This window comes from Elgaria multicarinata, chromosome 13, assembly GCF_023053635.1.
Source record: "Elgaria multicarinata webbii isolate HBS135686 ecotype San Diego chromosome 13, rElgMul1.1.pri, whole genome shotgun sequence".
NCBI classification, from domain to species: Eukaryota; Metazoa; Chordata; class Lepidosauria; order Squamata; family Anguidae; genus Elgaria; species Elgaria multicarinata.
In genome coordinates, this window is record NC_086183.1 from 28,297,577 (window position 1) to 28,323,875 (window position 26,299).

The 26,299-nt window shown below is 45.6% G+C and overlaps 1 protein-coding gene across 1 annotated transcript in view; it reads left to right on the top strand.

The window, feature by feature from the left end:
- Positions 1–975: 975 nt before the first annotated feature.
- The window catches only part of TMEM145 (transmembrane protein 145), a 35,397-nt gene continuing 10,073 nt past the window's right edge, over positions 976–26,299 (top strand). Inside the window, exons 1-10 of the mRNA XM_063139708.1 lie at positions 976–1,162; positions 9,724–9,798; positions 9,965–10,042; positions 13,766–13,852; positions 17,561–17,662; positions 17,751–17,835; positions 20,476–20,547; positions 22,377–22,445; positions 23,349–23,429; positions 24,490–24,568. Coding sequence (XP_062995778.1) covers positions 1,019–1,162; positions 9,724–9,798; positions 9,965–10,042; positions 13,766–13,852; positions 17,561–17,662; positions 17,751–17,835; positions 20,476–20,547; positions 22,377–22,445; positions 23,349–23,429; positions 24,490–24,568 — 872 coding nt within the window. The 5' untranslated portion in view covers positions 976–1,018. The remainder of the gene's footprint in view (positions 1,163–9,723; positions 9,799–9,964; positions 10,043–13,765; positions 13,853–17,560; positions 17,663–17,750; positions 17,836–20,475; positions 20,548–22,376; positions 22,446–23,348; positions 23,430–24,489; positions 24,569–26,299) is intronic.

Sequence of the window (26,299 nt, forward strand, 5' to 3'; positions counted from 1 at the left end):
AGACACCACACTGACAACAAAGGTCTGCATAGTTAAAGCAATGGTATTCCCCATAGTAACCTATGGCTGCAAGAGCTGGACCATAAGGAAAGCTGAGCGAAGGAAGATAGATGCTTTTGAACTGTGGTGCTGGAGGAAAATTCTGAGAGTGCCTTGGACTGCAAGAAGATCAAACCAGTCCATACTCCAGGAAATAAAGCCAGACTGCTCACTTGAGGGAATGGTATTAAAGGCAAAACTGAAGTACTTTGGCCACATAATGAGAAGACAGGATACCCTGGAGAAGAGGCTGATGCTAGGGAAAGTGGAAGGCAAAAGGAAGAGGGGCCGACCAAGGGCAAGATGGATGGATGATATTCTGGAGGTGACGGACTCAACCTTGGGGGAGCTAGGGATGGCGACGGCCGAGAGAAAGCTCTGGCATGGGCTGGTCCATGAAGTCACGAAGAGTCGGAAGCGACTGAACGAATAAACAATTTTAGATTAAGGGTGCAATCCTATGCATTTTTAGACAGAAAAAAACGCCCTACAACTCCCAGCATGACCCACCAGTGTATATGGGACGTTACAGCGTAACACATAACCAAACTACAGATCTCTGCCCCGAGGAGTATACACTGATGATAACGGAGAACGTGCTGAAGGCCACGGAGGACGGGAAGGGAGCGTCCGAGCAGTTTGCAAGCTTGCATCCAAATGATCAATGACGACAGCTTCGCAGTTTGGACGTTCTTGATCTCTCTCTCCCCCCCACCCCCAAATACAGACGAAATGGAGAGCGCAGGAAGTGGCACCTCCTAAACCTCCCCCCCCCCGCCCCCGCGCCCAACTCGCGCTTCCAAATAGCGGGGTGGGCTTTTTGATCCGTCCCTGCGCAGCTCTTCCATCTCTGGCGAAGGGAGACACATCCCAAATGCCCAGGATTTGGGAGCGGAAGAAGGCAAGGTTTTGGAGGGCGCGATCGTGTCTCTTTAAACGGGAGCGCGCAGGGAGCTGAGCCCGGCTGCTGGAGCCGGCCATGGGGTTGAGGATGGAGCTGCCGCCCCTGCCTCTGCAGCGCTTGCCCGGGGCTCTGAGGCTCCTGGCCGCCCTGCCGTTCCTGCTCCCGTTGCCCGAGTCCTGCTGGGGCAAGTACGTGAAAGGCAATATCAGCACCAAGGAGGTGAGTGCCCATCTTGGGACCAGGGCAGCGGGGATCGGGGCGCCGGCGTCTCTCGGGGGTTGCAGAAGCCCGCCGAGGCGCCCCGCTCTCGGGCCCACAGGACGCAGGCCTTCCTCGGCTGCTCGGCGCCCCCCTCCCCAAGCACCCCTCTCCAAGCCCCGCGCCTTCGCTGCGCCCTCCAGCCGCTGCGCCTTATGCGGTACTGGAGACGGCGCCGGCAGGGCAGGGCTGAAAACCCTCCCCCGTTCCTCCAACGCTCGAGACTTCTCCCCCGATCCTCGCATCCTCGGGACGGGGCAGCCTGCGAGGTGTTTTCTGGATGGAGCCGAAGAAGATCCTTGGTTTTTCCCCGCCCCGCCCCCCCCCCCCACTCTTTTTGAATTTTTGTCTGATAGGCTTCGGATGGAACGAGATGGTTGCCATCCTGGGTGTCCAGGATGTAGCAGGAATTTGGAGTGGCAATGGGGTTTCAGAATAATGATGATGATGTTGATGCAGCAGCCAGGGTTTCATTAGTTGCTGACCAGGAGGGCAAAGAAAAGCCAAGCTGAATATTTTTCCCCTCCGGCTGCAAGATTGAAAAAAGGATAAGGCATGTCTTCTTTCTCGTTATTGATGTATGAAGATGGGGGTATGGCATTTGTAGTGCAAAATTCTACACAGCTGACATGGTAAAAAAACACAACCCAAAATAAACCAACAACCCCCCCTCCCCCCGTGTCTATCACTGAGGTGTAGCTCCAGATTGATTTCATGGCACTGTAACTTTTGCAACCTTTTCCTTCCTCTGCAGTCCTTCCTTTTAGGGTGCAGCTTCGAGACCATGGCCCACGGCCCTTGCCTCTTAACACCCTGTGACCAACCTTTGGAGTTCCCATTCATTCACATGGTAAAAGGTGGCGCCGGGGCTTCTCACCCGTGTGCAATGCATATTTATATGTAGAACGAGGCGGCGGATGTGTGTGACAGTACAGGCAGGGGGTGCCAGTTAATCTGGATGAAATCATCTAACATAAGTGCCTGCTATTGTGCCTCCGTGCTGTGGGAGACAACTTCACAACGGTAGCCATGTTCGTCAGTTGCAGCAAAAAGGCATCTTGGGGGCCCTTTAGAGACTAATTGATTGTGGCAGAAACTTTCACAGACTAACGTCCACTTTGACAGATGGATGGTTATCCTAAATTGGCAGGTGTATGTGAATGTATATACACACATCCTGGTATAGAGAAGTGTTTGGGTGTGGGGGTCTGGGACGCAATCTGGACAAAATTGTATGAATAAGCCAAGATCTCACCTTTTTATTCCCTGTTAAATAAACCACAATAAGTGTTAAGCTCTTCTTCTTATTATTATTTATTATTATTTATTTATATAGCACCATCAATGTACATGTATTTACAACCACCAATGCAGTGTTACTGCTGCTGTAAATGGTCACTACACTTATCTTAAGTGTTATACAATACTGTCACAGTCTGTACATTTTGCACTTGGTTGCAGTTTGGCTTATTTTCTTTATTCCTATATATTGGATGACATGGACTGTAGGCTAGGAAAGGTTGTTCTGCAATAAAGTTGTTCGCCTTTAAGGTGCCACAAGACTCTTTGTTGTCTTTAGGCCCTAGAAAGGGTGGGTTGGCTGAAGGTACCTAGCACTGAAAGCAAAGTGTCTACTGGGAATGGCAGAGGAATTATTGGGCCTGGAAAGGGAAAAAGGAATGAACTAGTGATTCAGGGTGCAATCATACAATCACAATGTGTTTAAATGTGGATTAATTAAGCACCTGTCATATTCACAACCAGATTGGGTAAAAGACAATTCAATCGTATCAGTGGATATTTTCAGTAAAATGAGCATTCTAATTCCCATTAGTGACTGGGAACACAGAACCAGGGGCAGTATTTATTCCAGATTAATTATTCTGAAATAAAAGCATGCAGTGTGTGTGTGTGTGTGAGAGAGAGAGAGAGCACCAGAATAATTGCCACCTCTTTTTTTAGTACTTGCAATCACTGTCACAAATTGCAACAATCACCCTATTAATAAGATATGCTTTGAAAAGTTGGGTTCACCCACCCCAAATTTACTATCTTAATTACTCCTAAACTGCATGTACAAAAGGTTGGTCAACATATGTTAATAAATAAATGCTAATTTGCATTTATTTATTTTTTGGTCTTGAAGTGTGCACCCAATTTGTGTAGGAGGATTAGGAACACAATGGAATTTACCTGCCACGGAGGATAAGAAGTGGAAAGAGCTGGTGTTGCATGGCTTTGGTGAATAGGCAATGATCAGAGGGCCAGAAAACAAGTAGAGGAACAGGGTTCAAGCAATTGGGAGAAGGATTTGAGGTGTGATTTAGTATGAAATGGGCTACTGGCCTACTGGCCTGGTAGAGTCCAGCATCTGTCTCAGGGGTGGGCAACTTGTAGCCCCACCAGACATTGTGGGACTGCAACTCCCATTATCCCACATCATTGGCGTGCTGGTTAGGGTTCATGGGAACTGCAGTCCAACAATATCTGTGGGGCTACATGTTGCACATCCTTTATTGCTGCTGATAGGATCTGCAGAAATCGACCTTTCCAGCCATGAAGAGTGTGTGTGTGTGTGTGTGTGCTAACACTTCTTGCAGTCCAGCTAAGATAAGAGAGCTGTGAGTGTATACGTTTATTTTATCTCATATTGTAGAGTTCATTTCTTGCTCAGATTCTTGGGAGAGGGAAGAGCAACTGCACAACAGGTAGAAATTCAAAATATGAAGCTCCCCCTCATAACCATATCTCTATGCTGAGAAAAGAGATCACCTCTTGAATTCCTGGCCACCATGCAGCTGGTAAAGGCAAAACAGCTCTTCTGACCTCACATTGATGACTTTTGGGGCTTAGAAATGGCACCCCCAAAGATTAGAGATCCTCTGGTGGGGGGGAGAGAGGTCTCTGTTTCCTCCACTTTCGTTCAACTTTTCCATTGGGCCTATTATTGCTGTCCTAAACTGAGGCCTGTTTGCAGGATAAACGAGAGCTAGCAGGCCTTGCCTATGTTTTTTAAGGAAATGTCCCCCAAGCTTTTTAGGGGGTGCGAGGTGAGAGGGACTTTGTGGGGCCACTGGGGTGCTGCATGAAATCCAGGCAGGCAGAGGTTGTCAATAGGTCTCCCCCATTGATTCTTCTGCCTGCATTTGCCCCAATTCTCAGATTTTGCATGTTTCCTCTGCCTTCTTCAGCCTCGGGTACGGTTTCCGTGGAAACCTTGAGCATGGGTTGTTGCCATGGGAACACGAGGGGATTTTTAAGGGGAAGGCGCTAGGTCTGGGAGTCCGGCAGAAGAGACGGAGGGAAGTAAAAAGAATCTTTCCTCACATACCCATTTCCCAAGAAGGTTTGGAACCCTTCATACTGATATATTTATATATACATATATTTCTAGACCCAGAATATCACTGCATGTTGCTTGCCCCACATATCAACACACGCTCTGCCATTTTTACATATTTTCTTGCTTGGCTCAAATTCATCCTTTCCGGCCTATTCTCTGCGACTTTCAATCAATGAAACGTTTCTTCCTTCCCGCCTCATTCCAAACCTGAATTATTTCTACCCCCTTGGTGGACCTGGGTGTCTGTCTTTCAACTCAGGGTAGTTTTCGCTGTTGGCTAGTTGCTGTGGAGATAGCGTTGACCCAGGAAACTGTACCATGGTGACTTAATATCTTGTTTGGGTATCAAGTGACTAAGAAACTACAGTAACTGTATCACCAGGTGCTGTTGGGCTGTAGAGTGGGAATTCCTAGAAGAAAAGAAGTGCCCAGTGGTTAGAGTATGGGTGGTTATCCTTTTATTCTACATCATAGAATCATAGAATAGTAGAGTTCGAAGGGGCCTATAAGCCCATCGAGTCCAACCCCCTGCTCAGTGCAGGAATTCATCTTAAAGCATACCTGACAGATGGCTGTCCTGCTGCCTCTTGAATGCCTCTAGTGTGGGAGAGGTCACAACCTCCCTAGGTAACTGGTTCCATTGTCATACTGCTCTAACAATCAGGAAGTTTTTCCTGATGTCCAGCTGCAATCTGGCTTCCTGTAAATTGAGCCCATTATTCCGTGTCCTGCATTCTGGGAAACCAGAATAGACTTCAGGGTCTTCCTTAGTATTTACATTCAGCTTGACAGATAAGAATTTGTACCATAAGTGGACTGAAAGAATTTCAGTGAGGGGCATGGGATTGGCCCTTTTATGGTGCAATCTTATACATCTGTACTGAGAAGAAAATCTCAATGTGTTCAATGGGGCTTACTACCACGTAAGCGGGTATAGGATTGCAGGCTTAGTACCTTCTACTTTTTCTGACTATGAATGGAAACACAAATTAAAGTGCGGGGAAAGCTACATAATCTGCATTTAGTTGGTCCTGAGGATGCATCCCAAAGCGCAGGAGGTTAACACTTTTAGGTCTGTTCCCAGATTGGGAAGGGGAGTAGAACCTGTGCATCTGCACTTCCTGGGTTATGGAAAGGCAACTAACACTATTCAGGCATTCTGAAACGGGGAAATGTGCTAACCCCATCCCCTTTCCTGCATGTTTTGATTGCCCTCTATTTGTGGAGGATGACTTTGCCGCCTATATTTGTGGAGGCTGTCCAGCTCTTCACACAATTTTGAACGCTGATTTTCTACCATTCTGGATTTGTGTGGAGAGACTCTACAAATACAGGAGGCTCTCTTCAGAAAGTTGCCCCCACCCATGAGTAGAGGGAAATGGAAAGGGGGTTGGACTTGATGGCCTTTTAGGCCCCTTCCATCTCTACTATTCTATGATTCTATGAAATGCTCAAGGAAGAGACAGGGTTAGCATGCTCCCTCTCCTCACATGTGTAGCGAGATGAAGAACTCCTTTAAACAAGCGATTCATTGCATGCTCATGATTGGCCACTCATGAAAGTTTGCGGGACTTTTAGATGACATCGTCAACAACCAGGACGTCTCCCGTGGTATCTGTGGCATTACACCCCACAAGTCAGTTCCGTAATGTATGTCTAGTATTTGTAAGTCTATTGTGTTTAGAATGTTGACCTGAATGGGTGGAGATTGAATATCTTAGGAGGGGGGAGGAGGATATATAAGGGAATGACTGAGGTGATAGGGGGGTGTTGTTTTTAAAGTGCTTTGGTAGAAGGGAGAATTAGAGGATTAGGGTAAAGAGGGTTGTCTTTTGAGTGTAGTGTGCAGATAGTCAGTTGGTATATATTAAACAATCCTGATAATAAAGAAAGTTCAAGAGTGAGAAACGATTGGATGAGAGGTTTTAACAAGGGTCTGAAAAGTTTTATTATGAAACAAAGATTGTGAACATTGAAATAAATTTTTATTCAGTTTGTTTTACTACTACAAAAATCCCACGTGTCTCCTTGGCATTTATAATCTGCAGTTATATACATATAACACCCATTCTGACATTAATTCACCATCAGCACATATAATTCACAGCGCATTATTTTATTCCTGAAATTATTCCTGTTTAACCCCTTCCTCCACATAGTTTGTAGAAAGGTGGTGTTTGTCCCTCACCTCAGGCTCATAAAGTGGTGGCGCTTAGCTTGAGCAGGGAGTGTCCGCGGACAGGCCTGTTGTAAAGAGCCTGTGTCATGGTACAGTATCCCCTGGAAATTCTGCTATGAAAAGAACCCCTTTTAAAGCGGTAACATTCTAAAAAAAAAAAAGAAGAAGAAGCAAAATCTTCTGACTCTAGATGGTGCCATCTCATTGACCTGCATGGGGAAGTATTCAATACCATTCAATTCAAACCACGTGGTCGCCCTTCTCTGCCCGTGTAATACACCCCATAACAATCATGCCAAAAAGCAGAATGCCCGAATAGGGATACTGTTTAACAGACCAAAGGAAAACAGGGTTCTGGGATTCAGTCTGCATTTCTGTCAAGGCCATATCTACATGCCAAAGCTATATCAGTTTTATGTCAGTTTAAATGTTATGGCTTCCTCCAAAGAATCCTGAGAATTGATGAGAGTACTGAGGATTCTGTTCGAAATCCCCAGGCAACTCCCTCCTCCTCACAACACCACTGGCCACCACTTTGGATGGCTTTAAAAGGGGGTTGGATAAACTCCTGGAAATGAAGGCTGTCCATGGCTACTAGCCCTGAGGGTTGTGTGCTGCCTCTTGTATTGGAGGCAGTAAGCCTGTGTGCACCAGTTGCTGGGGAACATGGGTGGGAGGGTGCTGTTGCACCACGTCCTGCTTGTTGGTCCCTGATCGACAGCTGGTTGGCCACGGTGTGAACAGAGTGCTGGACTAGGTGGACCCTTGGTCTTATCCAGCAAGGTGTGTCTTATGTTCTTACGACATAAGGGCGAAATATGCTGGTTTGGATAGGCTGGGGAATACTGGGAGTTGTAGGACCTTTTCCTGTATAAACCTGCATAGGATTGTGCCCTTAATGAGTTTAAATTGGTAATGTAGAACTGTCATGGGCCTTTCTCTTAGGGAAGCCCCTTAGAAACTTGTTCAGCTGACCCCCACCCAGCCTATTTTACTACCTGAAGAGGAGTTCAAGTGCCAACACTTTAAAAAGACATGCTGCAACTCTCACAAACCAATTCCTGGCTTAATCTATCCCTGCCCGCCCGGTTCACGCTCCTGCACGGCAAGAGGGTTGGCCTTACACCCCATCTTTATTTGGGAGCCAGCTTTAGGTCCATACAGAATTGGAGCTGCCAGGACAGTCCTGAAAACAAGCCGTTGCTACAAACTGGGTCATATCATCAAGGCCTGTTTAGTTGGTGCATTGCGCTCGATTAAATTAATGAGTCTGGCGTTAACTGCCTAATAGATTCCATTTTATGGGGATTGTTTGGGATGTTATTTATTCTTTCTAAAGCCAAGCAGTAAAAATTTTATGGTAACTAGTTGGCGCTGAGCTTGGGCTGCTGACACTCGTATAATTTTCAGGCTGGGTCAGGTTTAGGCTAATCTCTCCAAAAATACCATGTTCAAATTGAGTTGGATGTTTTTTTCGCCCAGTGTGCTGGGCTTGAGAATGCATGGATCTCTCTGCATAGTGCTGGCTCTAGGATTTTTTGCCAGGGTGTGTGTGTTCCTTATGCAAGGTGTCCTCAGTGTCCTCCTTTAACTTTCAGGAGGAACATAGGGAGCTGCCTTAAACCATAGCTCCATCTAGCCCAGTATTGTCGACACTGACTCTCCAGCGGTTCTCCAGTGTTTCAGGCAGGAGATTTTCTAGCCCTTCCTGGAGATGCCGCTGTAGACTGAACCTGAACCTTTTGCATGCAAAGCATGTTCTCTACAACTCAGCTGCATACCTTCCTCCTTGAGGCGAGGATCCCCTTACATTTATCTCAGTATTCTTGGGTGTCTCACGCAAATACAAAATAGCAGCCCAGTTAGAGTGCTGGGTCATAGAATCATAGAATAGCAGAGTTGGAAGGGGCCCATAAGGCCATTGAGTCCAACCCCCTGCTCAATGCAGGAATCCACCCTAAAGCATCCCTGACAGATGGTTGTCCAGCTGCCTCTTGAATGCGAGAGCCCACAACCTCCCTAGGTAACTGGTTCCATTGTTGTACTGCTCTAACAGTCAGGAAGTTTTTCCTGATGTCCAGCTGGAATCTGTCTTCCTGTAACTTGAGCCCGTTATTCCGTGTCCTGCCCTCTGGGAGGATCGAGAAGGTATCCTGGCCCTCCTCTGTGTGACAACCTTTTAAGTATTTGAAGAGTGCTAGGGTGACCATATGAAAAGGAGGACAGGGCTCCTGTATCTTTAACAGTTGTATTGAAAAGGGAATTTCAGCAGGTGTCAATTGAAGTGGGTGAAATTCCTTCTTCATCACAACAGTTAAAGCTACACTAGCTATAGTAGAGTGGCCAGATACAAAAGAGGGCAGGGCTTCTGCAGCTTTAACTGTTGTGATGAAGCAGGAATTTCACCCTCTTCAATTGACACCTGCTGAAATTCCCTTTTCTACATTACTGTTAAAGATACAGGAGCCCTGTCCTCCTTTTCATATGGTCACTCTAGCTATCAAGTCTCCCCTCAATCTCCTCTTCTCCAGACAAAACATGCGCAGTTCTTTTAGTCTCTCTTCATAGGGCTTTGTTTCCAGACCCCTGATCATCCTGGTTGCCCTCCTCTGAACACGCTCTAGCTTGTCTCTATCCTTCATGAATTGTGGAACCCAGAACTGGACGTAATTCTCTAGATGAGGCCTAACCAGGGCCGAATAGAGAGGAACCAGGACCTCACGTGATTTGGAAGATATACTTCTATTAATGCAGCCCAAAATAGCATTTTCCTTTCTTGCAGCCATATTGCACCGTTGGCTCATATTCTGCTTGTGGTCCTTTCCAGTGCTGGGGTCCCCGTCAACAGCCTTGCTGCCTTCTGGAGTCAGCCATGGGCCCGTGTCCGATGAAGCATTCCTGCCTTGTTCCTTGGTTCCCCATGCATTTTTGTTGTTGTTGATCTTATATATAGAACAGAATCAGGATTGAAATGGAGGACACTTTTTTCCTTCTTCCTAGGACTGGGTCTTCTTGACTAGATTCTGCTTCCTTTCTGACTATGGGCGCCTGGACTTCCAGTTCCGCTATCCAGAGGTATAGTTCTATATTTTAAACATATTCCACTTCCAATTATATCCATATCCCAGTCACCTGTTTTATAATCTGCCCAATCCTAACCTTTATCTCATATAAAGTGTTTGCAATTCTGGGCTGCGGCTGCTGCTATTCTAACACACCATTTTCCTGTGTCTCTCTGAAGGCCAAATGCTGTGAGAACATCCTCCTGTACTTCGATGATCCTTCTCAGTGGCCATCTGTCTACAAAAAGGGAAATAAGGTCAGTTTTGATTGGCCATTCAGCTTCAGATGGAACTCCCTTTCTCCCTCTCTCTCTTGCTGTATTTCTCTCAATGGATCGGGTTTCTGCTATTTGAAATTATGTACAGTTATGTCATAACATATACTGGTGTGTCTATTATTGTGCAGATACCTAGAAGCTGTGATGGAATCTACATGATAGACTAACACTAGTTTTATTTATTTTGAAAATGTATTAGCTGTCTGTCATTCACAAAGGATCCCAGCGCACTGTACAAAAACAAAAACAAAAAATCATAGAATGACAAATATCATATAGCAACAATTGCAAAATTGCAAGAAAAGAGGTATAAAAAGGATTCAACCAGCAAACAAACAAAAGAGGAACATTTTGATTTGGCACTAAAAAGGAAGCAGGGATGAAACCAGGGAGAGCATTCCAAAGTCCATTACACCAGTTGCTGGGGAACATGGGCAGGAAAGTGCTGTTGCATTCCTGTCCGGCTTATGGATTTCCCATCAACAGCTAGTTGGCCACCGTGTGAACAGAATGCTGGACTAGATGGACTCTTTATACGAAAAAAATGGCACTCAGAGCAGCTTATAAAATTAAAAAAGATATAATTGCACATTTGTAGGGCAGATATTCCAGACTTAGAAGGACTAGCATGACAGTTTATGTGAAAGTTGGTTCCATATGATGTCTAACTAATGGTACATCTGCACTACAAATGTTAACCTGTTTTATACCAGTTTAACTGTCATGGATTCTCGCCTCTCTACAGAAATCCAGGAGTTGTAGTTTGATGGAAGGACTGAGGGTTTTCAGTTAGATCCCTAGCGCCTCCTCCCAGAACTTTAGTTCGCAGAATGCTCTTGGAAGAGGCTATGATAGCTGTTAATAAGAACATAAGAACACAAGAAGAGCCCTGGCTGGATCAGACCAAGGGTCCATCTAGCCAGCACTCTGTTCACACAGTGGCCAACCAACCGTTGGCCAGGGACCCACAAAGCAGGACATGGTGCAACAGCACTTTCCCACCCATGTTCCCCAACAACTGGTGCACACCTGCCTCGAATACTGGAGAGAGCACACAACTATCAGGGCTAGTAGCCATAGATAGCCTTCGTTTCCAGGAATGTATCCAACCCCTTTTTAAAGCCGTCCAAATTAGTGGCCATCACTACATCTTGTGGCAGTGAGTTCCATAATTTAACTCTGCGCTGTGTGAAGAAGTCCTTCCTTTTATTTGTCCTGAATCTCCCACCAATCAGCTTCATGGGATGACCCTGGGTACTACTATTATGAGAGAGGGAGAAAAATGTTTCCCTATCCACATTCTCCATACTGTGCATAATTTTGTCCACCTCTATCATGTCTCCCCTTAGCCTCCTTTTTTCCAAGCTAAACAATCCCAGCTGATGTAACCTTCCCTCCTAGGGGAGATGCTCCAGCCCCTTAATCATTTTAGTTGCCCTTTTCTGCACTTTTTCCAGCTCTATAATATCCTTTTTTATGTGCGGTGACCAGAACTGTACACAGTATTCTAAGTGTGGTCGCACCATAGATTTGATACAGAGTTAAACCTGTTTAAGTCTGTATGTAGAAATGCCCGGTTCAAATCTGATCACACCCTAGTGCTTCAATCCTAATTCATGTGTACTTGGGAGTAAACCCTATTGAACTCAGTAAGTCTTACTCACGTAGGATTATGCGACATTTAACCATAGGTTAAATGTCGCATAATCACTGTCTCTTCCTCTGCCCTCTGTAAGTATAGGGATAATAATGCTGACCTACTTTGCAGGGTTGTTGTAAGGATGGGAAGCAATGTGAGCTCTCAAAAATCACTGTTTTAATGCTTATTCTTATATGCACATAGATAAAATGACAGAATAATAATAGGATTTGGGCTTTTGTTTTGTACAGGCTACGGTTTCTTCCAGTCAGCGATTCCTTAATAACAGAAGCTGCTTTTAAATTTAAAAGAGATGAGATTTTGAGGTTTCTCTCCGAGGTGGTTTAAATTGGAGCTGCTCAGGTTGTGCATTTGCAGTTTCTTCAGCTCAGAGAGGGAAAACATTATTAGGAGCTACAAAGCTGCAACAAATTTGCATATTTCAGCTGCACATAATTGACATAATTTCCATGATGATAGCCAGTGTCAGGGAGCAGCTGGGTCTCTTTCTTGGGTGATGTAATTTGTGCGCTTTCTGGTGTGAGATTAGATGTGGCAGTTCCGGAGATATGAGCATCGACTCTCAGCATCGGCTCGTTAAGGCCCTGCGATGAAAAGTGTTTGCTCACAAATGTTCCTTCTGCCAGAGAAGTTAATTTAAGGTCTGGTTCTCAATGTGTGAAGAAAGCCGGCATAAGGAGGTGTGGGCAGTTGCTAAGGGAGACATGAATTCTTCCCCTGACTGCCTTCTGTCAGCAAAGCTTCGTCGCATAGAGGAGCTTAGTGTGCCGATTTGACTGGAATAGGGAAGTTGTGCAGGGTATCAGAGGTGAGACGGGTTTATAGCAGTAATTCCCAAACAGTGCCCTGAGACACGCTCGTGTGCCATAAGAGGGCTGAGCCGTAGGCAGCAGTTGAATTGGAGCCAGGAATCAGGAATTGGAGCCAGGAAGCAGACACAGAAATGAGGGCCAGATGTAAGAACAAATTAGAAACACAAAAAACTATTATTGCTTGAGCAATATTAGTCCTGGACTGAGCCAGGGAGTCTTTTATAGCCCTTCCTCTTGAAGAGAGCCAATCAGGACCAATATGAACATCCTTCTACAGCCCCATAATTTGGGTAAGGCCCACCAATGACACCAGCATTGGCTTCCCACTTTGTTATTCCCACCCCACCCAGTGCTCTGGCTAGTACTCTGAAGAGCACCAATCTCTCTGCTGTTTTACTTTCCCACAATACTCTGGATGTAGCGTCAGTCAGGGGCATTATGGGAAATTTAAATGGTGGCCATTAACCAACTGATGCTGATGCTCTTGCCCCCCCCCCCCCAGTGACTGTTGCTAGGTAAGCCTGTCAGGGCCCACCACCAGGGCAGGGGCACCAGCCCAGGGCCCCCTCAAAACTGGAGCCAGCCCTGGAGCCAATGGGCAACTTAGGTGGGCAGAGTCGCTCCTGTACGTGGGACTCCTTCACTGCTCAGGGAGGTGCTCCAATCTGTAGCCTTAGTGGTTCGCCACAAGAGGCAGCTGCGTATAAAACCACGAGTTCCTGATGTGGTGTGTCACAAGAAATAAATAAAATGAATAACTCAAGGCTCCTTTGAGACCCAAAGATCTGCCCACAAAGCAACCTGTCTGCTGCATTTCTGCATGTTTTGCATGTGTTGGTGGGTAATTCTGTCCAGCTTTTGCATGGGGTGTGATTGGAGCATTCAGTCACTCTTGGTTCAGGAGAATTGCCTGTCCTCAGAGGAGGCTGCCCATCACCTCTCTGCATGTCACTCTTCTGGGCTGGGCCACCTTTCAGTCTGGAGGTACTCCAAGAGCAGTGATGCTTGCAGAAATACAGAAGGGAGGGTAAAACTTACTCTTTCACGCAGTAAATCTTTTGGGGTATAAGAGCGAAGTGTGACTCCAGTTTTAATCCAGGGGGAATGAAAGCTATACAGCTGTTACAACTACAGGACTCCTGTCCTCCTTTGCATTCAGTCATCTTACTCAGGCGGTGTGAGGCTGCAGCTCCAGATGTATCCCTGTTATCTTCTCTTTCCACCTCCTAGGACTGTCTGATGAAAGAGTCTGTGATTCGCCCAGAGAACAACCAAGTGATCAACCTCACAACTCAGTATGCCTGGTCCGGATGCAAGGTAAGTCTCCATAAATCCCAAGGGGGCTACAGTATTCCTTTAGCGTCCCCCCACCCCCATTCCATAAAATGCTTTTTGTACCCTAAAGAGGCATCCCTACTTTATTTTATTCATTTTTAGACTGACCTATCTCAAGGGCTTGCGGTGTCGGTCAGCTATGTCAGACAAACGCACACACACATCCCTGACAGGCACAGTTACAGTATAATTATTATTATTATTATTATTATTATTATTATTATTATTATTTATTTATTTATTTATTTATATAGCACCATCAATGTACATGGTGCTGTACAGATTACACAGTCAATAGCAAGACCCTGCCGCATAGGCTTACAATCTAATAAAGTTGTAGTAAACAATAAGGAGGGAAAGAGAATGCAAACAGGCACAGGGAAGTGTAAACAGGCACCGGGTGGGGTGAAGCTAACAGTATAGAGTCAGAACAAACTCAATATTTAAAAGCTATAGGGAAAAGAAAAGTTTTTAGCTGAGTTTTAAAAGCTGTGATTGAGTTTGTAGTTCTCAAGTGTTCTGGAAGAGCATTCCAGGCGTAAGGGGCAGCAGAAGAAAAAGGACGAAGCCGAGTAAGGGAAGTGGAGGTCCTTGGGCAGACGAGAAGCATGGCATCAGAGGAGCGGAGGGCACGAGCGGGGTAATAGTGTGAGATGAGAGAGGAGTTACAGTATGATCTGGAGCAATCATGAGCTACACACGACTGCATCCAGCCAATCAAATTCTGCACCAAGGAAAAGCTGAAATCTGCAAGCAGAATAAATTATGCAAATGGAGCAAGTTTGCCTGATACCTCTTGTTTTGAGGATTTAATTCTGCAATGTGATATTTTCACAGTCCATTATTTGCTAGTTCGTCATCATCAACAACTTTATTACAGTCGCCGACCAGACTTTACACATACAAGGGAATAGGGCAAAATTACATACAGATTTAAAAAGTATGCAGCAGAATCAAGCCTGGAGAGACCTTATTCTTGTTACATTCAAAAAGAATTTTGCAAAAGCGAATGTGTCTCTGTGGCCCTGAAGCACTGAAGAAGTACATTAATTTCTAAACTGGTGTCTAGCAATAATTTCTCTCTAATCTTTGTATAAAAACAACAAAAGAGTAAAACGTGGACAGGCTAGCGTCCCACTGCTAGCCACTGAAAATTGTATTCGGCCACCACTCTGGTGCCCTGTCTATATGAGGGGAAAGCCCCAGGGTGGCTCCACAGTGGCGCTGTGTCATTTATATGACGCAGCAGGCAATGCGGAGCCATCCCAGGGCTTTTACCCAAAGCTCTGAATTTAAAAAGTCAGGGACTTACCCCAACTGTTTTCTGTGGAGCAAGGTGATGACGGCACATCCCCATCTGTCGCCTTGCTCCAGTGTTTCAACGGAGATGTGGCTGGCCAATGGCGACCCCTGATTGGTCGCCATCAGCCAGACAGGAAGGAGGGGGCAAGCCAGCGAACCTCCGTGCCTCCTCCGGTGTGGGGAGAAGGGCTTGGAAAGCCCCACGAGGTAGTCAGGGGAACCAGCAAGGGACGCAACAAGTCTCAGTGGTGCTCATGTGGCGGAGCATGGGGCAGCAGTGACTCTTCTTCCCCTTCCCATTAATGGCTACAAACCCCACGCTCGCTCCTTGGCATGGAGACAACCCCCAAGGAGGCCAAGCGTGGGGTTGGGTGGGTGCGCTCATGGTGCCAATGCACCCTTCTCAAGACCCCCCTGGCTTTCGAAATTTCAGCAGGTATTGCCTGCATACCTTCAAACCTACCTTTGACACTATAAGAGCTAGAAACCAGCCTTTTTTTATTTAATAAGAGCTAAGGTTCTCATGTCTATGCCCATTAGCACGTTATGTGCATTCCTCAGCTTCCACAACATCACATCAGAGCCACATACAGGAACAGGCCTTGAAGTTAGCAATTGCAACTAGTACATTCTAAGTGGAAACGTTGATAGAATTCACATACTTTTCTTGCATATCTTACACTCAAGTATTATTATTATTATTATTATTATTATTATTATTATTATTATTATTATTATTATTATATTTATTTGTATCCTGCCTTTTGCCCAATGCTGGGCCTCAAGGCAGCCTTACAAAGTTTAAAATATACATGCGGGGGGGGGGGGGGGAAGGGAAACGAAACCATAAACAATTAAAAAAATACACAACAAAATTATAAGACATTAATATAGATGGAAGGCTGGATTACTCTCCAAAGGCCTGCTTGAACAAAAAAGTTTTAGCCTGCTTCCGAAAGCCCATCAAGGAGGAAGCCAGCCTAGCTTCCCCGGGAAGAGAGTTCCAGAGCAGCCACTGAGAAGGCTCACTCCCGTGTTCCCACCAAGCGTGCCTGTGAAGAAGGTGGGACTGAAAGAAGGGCTTCTCCAGAAGATCTCAAAGCACGGGCAGGCTCATAAGGGAGAATACGTTCTTTCAAATAACCTGGACCCAAACCATATAGAACGTTATAGGTCATAATTGCGGGTGGGGTGGGGGACTTCCTGATGATAATATATGGACACAAGAGGGTAACTGGAATAGTAGTGCAGTTAGATCATTTCAATTGCCCAGGAAATACGTGAACATTAGGAAACTGTAATTTCTGTAACACGGCTGTAGTGTTTTACAACGATCTTTGTGCTCCCACAGCATCTGCAAGGGAAGGCACAACCCAAAGCCTTGTAATCCATAATGTAACATTGGGCAGGCGGAGGGGGCATAGAGGAGTTCAGTGTAACACTGGTAGCGGGGAGGCAGAAGGTGATTTGCAGTAGATGGCTAAGGATTTTTGACTCCCCATTGATTAGCAGTACTAAGAATAACATGACACACAACACTCCTTAAATCATAATGCTGAAATTCAGAAAGCTTGGGATATCCCAGAGTGCATAGACCGTGAGCTCCATCCTGTCTGTGGACAGACTGTAAGCCCCGTTCTGTTATTCAAAACAATAGTTTACGGAGTTATCTTTTTTCTACTCTGAATTTACAAATCCCCACAGCAAGGCTGCATTTAAATGGATATTGTATGTAATCTGTTTTTATGTTTTTTGTGGTTTTAAATTTTGTAGATCGGTTATTAATGTTCAGCGTTTTATTCTTTGTCAACCGCCCAGAAAGCTTCAGCTATGGGGAAGTATATAAATGTAAATAATGTCCGGAACGTTGGACATCTGGCATAATAGTGTAACAGTGGTTGGTTGGTTGGTTGTGCTCCTTATATGGTACTGTTCACTTACTTCAGAGCCTCGTGTGGCGCAGAGCGGTAAAGCAGCAGTTTCTGCAGTTGAAACTCTCCCCACGGCCTGAGTTCGATCCCAGCGGAAGCTGGTTTCAGGCAACCGGCTCGGGTCGACTCAGCCTTCCATCCTCCCGAGGTCGGTAAAATGAGTACCCAGCTAGCTGGGGGAAAGGTAATAACGGCCGGGGAAGGCAACGGCAAACCACCCCGCTATAAGGCCTGCCAAGAAAACGTCAGCGAAAGCTGGCATCCCTCCAAGAGTCAGTAATGACTCAGTGCTTGCACGAGAGGTTCCTTTCCTTTCCTTCCTCACTTACTTCAAAATGAAGTAAGCATTTGCAGCCTTTGGAGCCCTCAGTCAGGTGAGAAGTCATTTGGAAATACTCTCTCCTGTTTTCTCTTGTTGCCATATCACCGTTCTCTTCTTCTGCATTCTCTTGTCTAGTTGGTGACAGAGAATTCAGTGCGGTATTTGAGCTGTGCGAGCGGCAGAAGTTTCCGCTCAGTCCGCGAGCGATGGTGGTACGTGGCGCTCAGCAAGTGTGGGGTGAGTGTGTCGCCCCGCCCCCCTATGGCTCTGCCTTGACCCCCTTCCCTAAGATCCGCAGTGACTTTTGACCACCTTCCCCCTGCAGGGCGATGGGCTGGAACTGGAGTATGAGATGATTCTGACCAACGGCAAATCGTTTTGGACACGTCACTTCTCGGCGGATGAGTTTGGTAAGTCGTTCTCTGCTGCGCCTAAGATAACATTATTAATTATCGTTTAAAATGTTTGATATTTTTGCATGTAAATGACTTTACATTATATTGTATATTTAGAGTTTTAATTTTTGTAAACTGCCCAGATAGTTTCGGCTATTGGGTAGTATTGAAACAAAATGAAATTATTGGCTCCAGCAAAGGTGGAGGGAGCTGTTTTGAGCAACCCTTTCTTGACCAATGGTCATTCTGGCTGGGGATGATAGAAATTGCAGTCCAAGAACATATGAAGGCTCACAATCCCCATCCCTGCTATAAAGCATGGCTAGGTGTTATTTGGTCAATGCATCTACAGCACCTTTTCAGAAATGCGCTCAGACTTACATAGCGCTGTTTGGGCCCAGCTTCTGATATTGCTCTTGTGATGTCCCAGAATCCCCTGTGGTCCCGTCACACTCCTGTGAGAGCTGGTTCTGTACACCAGTGACAACCCAAAACAGAAGTGACTTGTGGAGGTTGAGGGGGAAGAAGCAGTTATGCAATACTGTCTCTTCCTTCTTCATACCACCTGCACAGGAGATGGGTGTCAGCAAGAACAGCGAACTTGCCAGGGGGAGCGCAAGGTAAAGAGAGAATTGAGAGAGAAGAGAGGCGATCTATGCTCTGGATAGATAGGAAACTTCCAGTGAGCGGAAAGTGGTCCTTTTCTGCTTGGTGCAAAGTAATTGGTCCAAAACACTGAATGCTCCAACGGTTTAAAAAATAGAAGTTAGAGCGGGGTCATTTCCCAGCTCAGTTTTACAGGGTTATACTGAAGACTTATCATGATTTGTAGTATTAGGTTGGTGTTTGTTTGACATAGACGTGGCAGGGCTGGGCAGAGGGGGGGGCAGTGGGGCCAGTTGGCATAGGCCTACCATTTTGAGGGGGCCTACTCTGAGTCCCCCTGGTAGAGGCAAAGGGGGAACCCTTTGGTAAAGCTGTGTTACAAAGTAGCTCTCTTGTGAGTGAGCAGTACTGACTCCATTTTGAGACAGCCAAAAAGCCAAGGTGTCTTCACCCGTCATCTCCAGCAGAGATGAGACAAAAGCACATCAATGGGGCTGAGAGCAATCACAAAAGGCTAGATCAAGCGATTCAGTTCCTAATAGATGTCATAAAATGCATTCCCTGGACGCAAAGGTGGGAGATAAAATTAAGCAGAATATGAATGCTGCATAGCAAGAGTGATATCTAGTAATGCAGTGCAGTCAATAATGCATTCTGTTGTTGGGTTCTTTGGAGGTACAGTCAAATTTTTCTGCAAGAATGGATTAGCAGTTTTGAACATTAACATTGACATTAAAAAGTTGCTTGATTTTTCTGTTGTTGTTGTTGATGATGATGAATTTGCCCAAAGAAAAGCACGTAAAGCATTTCTGAATGTGAAGACGTGAAGTCTTATATACATCTTGAATAAACGTGCTTGCCATTACCTTTTTAAATAAATTGTTCTAGTTCATATGTATTTAGAACTAAAAAATACTTGATGAGCAGTTTGAAATGGGGCCTACATTTCCCATCTGGCCCGGGCCTATAAACATCTGTCTGGCGAGGTGATGTTTGCCCTGTCCTGGACGGGGTTGCACTCCCCCTAAAGGATCGGGTCCGTAGTTTGGGGGTGCTCTTGGATCCAAAACTGTCACTTGAGGCACAGGTGAACTCAGTGGCAAAGAGCACCTTTTATCAGCTTAGGCTGATATACCAACTGCGCCCTTATCTGAACAGAGAAAGCCTAGCTACAGTTATCCATGCTCTGATAACCTCTCGTTTGGATTACTGCAATGCGTTATACATGGGGCTGCCTTTGAAAACGGTCCAGAAACTTCAACTGGTACAAAACAGGGCAGCACGGTTACTAACAGGGACTGGCCAACGAGACCACATCACGCCAGTCCTTTTCCAGCTTCATTGGCTGCCAGTTCAGGTCCTGGCCCGATTCAAAGTGCTAGTATTAACATTTAAAGCCCTAAAGGGCTTGGGGCCAGGCTATCTGAAGGAACGCCTCCTCCCGTATGTACCTGCCCGGACCCTAAGGTCATCCTCAGGGGTCCTTCTCCTTGAGCCCCTGCCAAAGGAAGTGAGGCAGGTGGCTACCAGGAGGAGGGCCTTCTCTGCTGTGGCACCCCGGCTGTGGAATGAGCTCCCTAAGGAGGTTCGCTTGGCACCTACGTTATATGCTTTTAGACACCAAGTAAAGACCTTTTTATTCTCCCAGCATTTTAACAGTCTATAAATAAATTTTAACTCGGTGTTTTAAATTTGTAATTTTGCATTGCTGCTGTTTTTATCTGGTTGAGCTTTTATATTGTATTTTATAGTATGGTTTTATATTGTTGTTTTATACTTAGAATGTTTTTAATTTTTGTGAACCGCCCAGAGAGCTCCAGCTATTGGGCGGTATAGAAATGTAATAAATAAATAAATAAATAAATAAATAAATTAAATACCAGCTTTGGCCGGCCCTGGTGGCAAGCAAGGAATTACTCTAGCCCCCTAGTTACATCAGTTCCCAAGCAACAGCAGCATCTCTGAACCTCCAAATCGGAAAAGGTGGAGGGGACTCCTGCACCCAGTGCTAAACATCCTTCCAAGGTGTCCCTTTTCTCCTCTTCTCAGGAATCCTGGAGACAGACATAACTTTCCTACTTATCTTCATCCTAATCCTCATCATTTCCTGCTATTTTGGCTGTGAGTATGAAGTCCCGGTTCTAGCGCAGTTCCTGTTTCTCATTGAATATGTTTATATTGGTAGCATCCGTGCCAGGCAAATATGGCCCTGTTCTGAAGGGGTGCCGGGTAGAGTCACTTCTCCCATCTGTGTTATGATTGTGTCATGGGAGCTTCCAGATGAGGCTTTTATTCTGCTGTCACCCTGCCGCATTCTCAGAATTTTATGGGGCGGGGGGTTCTGTTCATAACCCTTCCATGTTTTCCCACCATTTCCATCCTCTTTTTCCTTATAGCAGAAAACCTGTTAGGGGGGAAAAAGGCAGAATTGCTGCTCAATGTTTTCTGATTGATAGAGCTAGTAGTCTTCTGTCTGGATGTGCCCATGATTTGATCCCATTCCACGTGCACATTGTTTACTTCCTCTTTCAAAAGAGGAAGTAATGAGGGGCAAATGCACGGGCGGAGATGCAACGGTAAGCAAACATGATTTTCCTCTATGTGACGACGCTCTTAATTGCCACGCAGGAGGGAACTTTCAGAGGGATCGCAGATTTGCAACTCATCTTCCCCTCCCTGTGTGATGTGTCCCTCCATCCCCCCTCCACATGCCAATGAAGCTTAAAGAAAAAACTACTTCCAGTGGTGCCAATTAAATTATTATCATATTTTAATTTGAGGCGATTTGAATGAGAAATTAATTGGCTGGTTTTGACTTTTTTGAAATTTAAATAAATCCTAGTAATTATTTTAAAATTTGCCCATATATAGATATAAATTAGCATATGCAATTTTTTTTACATAGATTCAAATTTTATTTACTTATTTATTTTTATTATTGCATTTATATCCCACCTTTATTCCTCCAAGGAACCCAAGGTGGTATACATAATCCTCCTCCTCTCCATTTTGTCCTCACAACAACAACCACCCTGTGAGGTGGGTTGGGTTGAGAGTCTGCAACTGACCCAAAGTCACCCAGTGGGTTTTCATGGCCGAGTGGGGACTAGAACCCGGATCTCCTGACTCCAAGTCCGACACTTTAGCCACTACACCACACTGGCTATGGGCCTGGCCTCCAGATCTTTTAAATGCCAAGCAATGCCCTTTGTTACTGAGCAGTTTTTAAATGCAATAAATAATTATCCCGCCCTCCAAATGTTGAATGGAAACGGAACGTGAGGGCTGTGTGTTACTCTTGACTTTCCAGGTCTTTGGAACTAAGAGTGAGAGCGTCCGGTTCTATGAATTGTCAGAGGGAGCAAATGTGACGTGGAAATTTCCCTTCCCCAACTCCAAGGTGATGGGGGATGAGGAAGAGAGGCCACTATGAAAGCGGTATGAAAGCAGTATATAAAAGGCAGGAGCCACACGACTGCTTTATAGCGGTATTGAAGTGCACTGACAACCGTTGGGGCCCATTGACACATGCCATATACCGCTTTCATACTGCTTTCATAGTGTTATATCCTTGCTTGGTGTAGATGTGTCATGGGTCCAACAGTTGTCAGTGCACTTCATTACCACTATAAAGCAGTAGTGTAGATCCTGCACTGCACTTCAATACTGCTATAAAGCAGTCGTGTGGCTCCTGCCTTTTATATACCGCTTTCATACCACTTTCAAAGTGGAATATCCTGCTTGGTGTAGATGAGCCCATAGTTGTTGTGTTCCATTACTCCATATTTAGTATTGCAGTTTGTATGCTGGTTAGCACCTCTTTGTTCTCGTTATTCCAACTGCCGCCTTCTATTTTGTATACTTAGTGTTCTAGTGGTGGACAGTGTTGGCAATGATTTCCCATTTCGCCAACCTCCCCACACCCTTAATTTCTTTTTGTTCCCTCCCAGATCTTTTGAAGGGTCGGCAGCTTCTCCACACCACTTACAAGATGTTCATGACGGCAGCTGGTGTGGAGGGTGAGTCTGGGCAGGAAGGGGCAAGTTGAAGGTAGAAAAGAAACCTGCAAAACCACAGAGCCCAATGTCTGGCTTGTGTTTATTCTGCACCAAACAGCCTAAGGCTCTGGACCAAGGGAATATTAACTGGGAGCCCTGCATTAAATATGAAAATCAGCCGTACTGTAATATATTTGCTTATTTTGCATGATTTCATTTGCTTCTGCTAGTTGTGGGGGAAAGCAAAGAGCCATTCGCAGTACTGAAGCCTATTTTCTGACCACTGGAAGTCCCACCCCACCATCCGTCCTGCAAAACTTCTGAGGGTATACCTGCAATGCCATCTTAGACTGATATAAAACCTTTGTAACTGCCAGCCACCCCCATCCCCCAAAGAATCCTGGGAACTATAGTTTGTGCCAAGTATTCTCAACAACCCCTCCCTGCTCTCCTAGTTCTCAGATTCTCTCGGGGAGAGGGAATGTTTATCAAGTCATTTTGATCCATAATGTAAATTCCTCCTAGGATTGCCACAGGTTTTGCCCAAACTCTTTCAAGCTAACTTCAGATAAGTAAGGGCTTGTTTAAAACTCTGCATTTCCCACCTAATAACGGATTCCAGCGTGCAGAATACAGATTGCGGAATACTCTTGGAATTCTCAATTATCTTTACTTTAGTAAACATCTGGTGATCATGAATTATCGCTTTTTGATTCAGGATTTTAATTATTGTTAATTCGTTTGGCAAGCAAGGGGGGGCAGAAAGGAGAGGAAGGGGGGAACTAGGGAGATTGTGGTTAGATGGCCCATAAAGTTGGTGAACAGATAACAGGAGGCGAAGGAAGGGAGCAGTGCGGCAAACTGATACCCCATCCATATCCTGGCTCTGTTATATACTTTCACCTGTCCTTTTTTCCTCCTCAGTTCTCAGCCTGATGTTCTTCTGCATATATTGGGGCCAGTATGCAAGTGATGGTATCGGGAAAGGCAGTCTCAAGATATTGGGTAGGTACCAAGGGGGAATCTGGAGTGAACGTTCCCACTAACTAATCAGTTCCCATCTTGATTAATCTTTAGGGCCCACTTGAAGGCCTGTAATGATGGGGGCCTGGTGGAGCAAAGTTCTACAATGGAGCGGGGCCTGTTATATGGCATTTTATGTTGTATTTTGCGGCTTCAATTGTTGTGAACTGCTCAGAGATCCCCGGCTATTGGGTGTTATCGTATACAAGAATAAGGTAGTGTAAGGCTAATTACTCGAGATCTACTTGACCGATTTTGCTCATTTTTGTTTCAAACTGAAGCTTGAGCAGCGAAGTCGTGCAGAAAATGTTGAAAGTTTGAAAAAGTTCAATGCTGCTCCAGGCAGGGCAGCTCCTCTGCCAGTGCGATGACATACAGCCCTGCTCGCCCAATCAATGCGGCACTAAGGTGGGCCCCAGGCACAACTGTGCGGTTAGGGTGTCACCACCAGGAGGAAGGGGACGGAGGCAGTAAATTGGAGCGTGCAAAGGAGGGGGCGGGGCTGCATCGCATGTAAATTTCGGAGTGGGGATTCACTACGCATGAGCCACATTTGAATTATTCATGAGCCCTTCTGTGGTGAGGGGCAAAAAAGCGGGAAAGAAGCAGGATTACTAGCACCCATGGCGACCTGGGCTTTATACTAGTTGAAATGAGGAAGCGGCAGCCAGGCACCTCTCCATCGTGCCTGGGTCCAGCTCCAGCCGAGAGCCCCCTCCCTCCTGCTGCCAACTGTCAACTTTTAACTGCTGAACTTTGCAACTAAGATTGTAGTGTCTGAATTTGCTTTCCTTTCCCCCGCCTCCTCCTCCTCCCTCCCAATCCCCTTTCCTTTTGTGTCATGTCTTTTAGATTGTAAGCCTGTGGGCAGGGACTGTCAAGAAATACTTTTGTAAGCCGCCGTGAGAGCCTTTTTGGGCTGAATGGTGGCATAAAAATGCATAAATAAAAATAAAAAATAAAATGGAATACATACATTCCCTGTTAATAGCCTGAGCTTACCCTCTCTCTCTCTCTCTCTCTCTCTCTCTCCCCTCCTCAGCCAAGCTCCTCTTCTCGGTCAGTTTCCTGATCTTCCTCCTGATGCTTATTCTGCTGGGGAAAGGATTCACAGTTACCAGGTACCAGAATGGCTGAAAGGGAGATGGATCTTTCAATGAGATGAGGGCTGTTCATGCATAGATTGCGTAGGAGAGAATGCTTAAAAAGAGAGGGGAATTTGAGGCAGAAGCATCAGGGTGGAAGTGGGTGTGTGCTTAACTCTTTCTCTTCCCACCAAATTGTTTCCCTGAAATGCCCCCCAGTGGCTGCTGCTATAAGGTGCACTGGAAGGCGCTGTCCTATCTTCAGTGTTGAAGACAAATTCATCTGTCAGTCCAGTCAGCTTTTGTACATGGACTGGGAGCCGATGCCATCTTGCTTCTCACCTCAAGCAGCAATAGCTTCGGCTATTGGGCAGTATAGAAATGCAATAAATAAATAAATGAATGTGTATCTTGGGCCCGGCCCTGTTGGGTGGTAATGTGTCCTCCTGCTCCTTCAGTTGAGTGGGGCCCTAGACTTATGCTCCAAAGTCCTGCCCTGAATGAGCCTCTGGAACCCTGCAATTTAGAGTAAAGTAGTAATAAATGGGGAAATGGTTACGCTCCCCATCACCGGTTGCTTCTCCATTCTAAATAACCTTTCCCCAAGGCTGATTGTCATTTTATTTTTTTAATTGGAAACAGGGCTCAGTTGTACACATTTGTATGTAATATGTAGTTCACCTCCTTTGGGGAGGTGCAGGGGCTGAGAGGGTGCTCTCAGACGGAGGACGCCTAATGCTGCCAGTCAGAAGACTTTGTGCAGCTATTAACGTCTTTTCTTACTCAGCAGATTTTCCATAGTACAAAAAAAGACAGCAGAAATGGCAGGGATACACAACAGGGTTCTGTTTTGTTTGACTCATCCACCCCCGTAAATTTCCATATGCAGGGCAATTGCACGTTAAACACCTTTATCTGCAAGCACCTGCTTTGTCAGCTATAGCTGTGGGCATGCTGGAAAAGCAGAGGTTTTGCAAAGAGAAGGGGTGAAGGATTTATTGCAGCAGTGTTAAGACAGAGGGCCTGCTCAGACAGCACGCTAAGCCATGGTTAGGTAGGGTGACCCTATGTAAAGGAGGACCGGGCTCCTATATCTTTAAGAGTTGTATTGAAAAGGGAATTTCAGCAGGTGTCGTTTGTATATATGGAGAACCTGGTGAAATTTCCTCTTCATCACAACATTGAAAGCTGCAGGTGCCCTGCCCTCTTTTAAACCTGGTCACAGTATAGCTGCAGTATAGCTCCTGCAGGTTTAACTGTTGTGATGAAGAGGGAATTTCACCAGGTTCTCCATATATACAAACGACACCTGCTGAAATTCCCTTTTCTATGCAACTGTTAAAGATACAGGAGCCCTGTCCTCCTTTTCATAGGGTCACCCTAACTTAGGCTGCTAAACCTTTTGCAGCAAATGGTTAGTGAGCGTGTTTAAACCATGGTTATGTAGCCACCATAGTTAGGAATGGTTCACACGACATGCTAAGCCATAATGCTTAGCTCAAAGTGCTTAACCACTGTGGCTTAGTGTGTCATCTGAACAGGGGGTCAGTGACAACTGCACATGGGAAAGGGAGTTTGTAGGTAGATGAAGAGGCTTTTTTTTAAAAAAAGTGCACCTCTTTTGTTATCCCTGACTGCAAGACTTTAAAAACAACATGATATATGAAGGAGGAAAGGAACCTCTCGTGCAAGCACTGAGTCATTGCTGACTCTTGGAGGGACGCCAGCTTTCGCTGACGTTTTCTTGGCAGGCCTTATAGCAGGGTG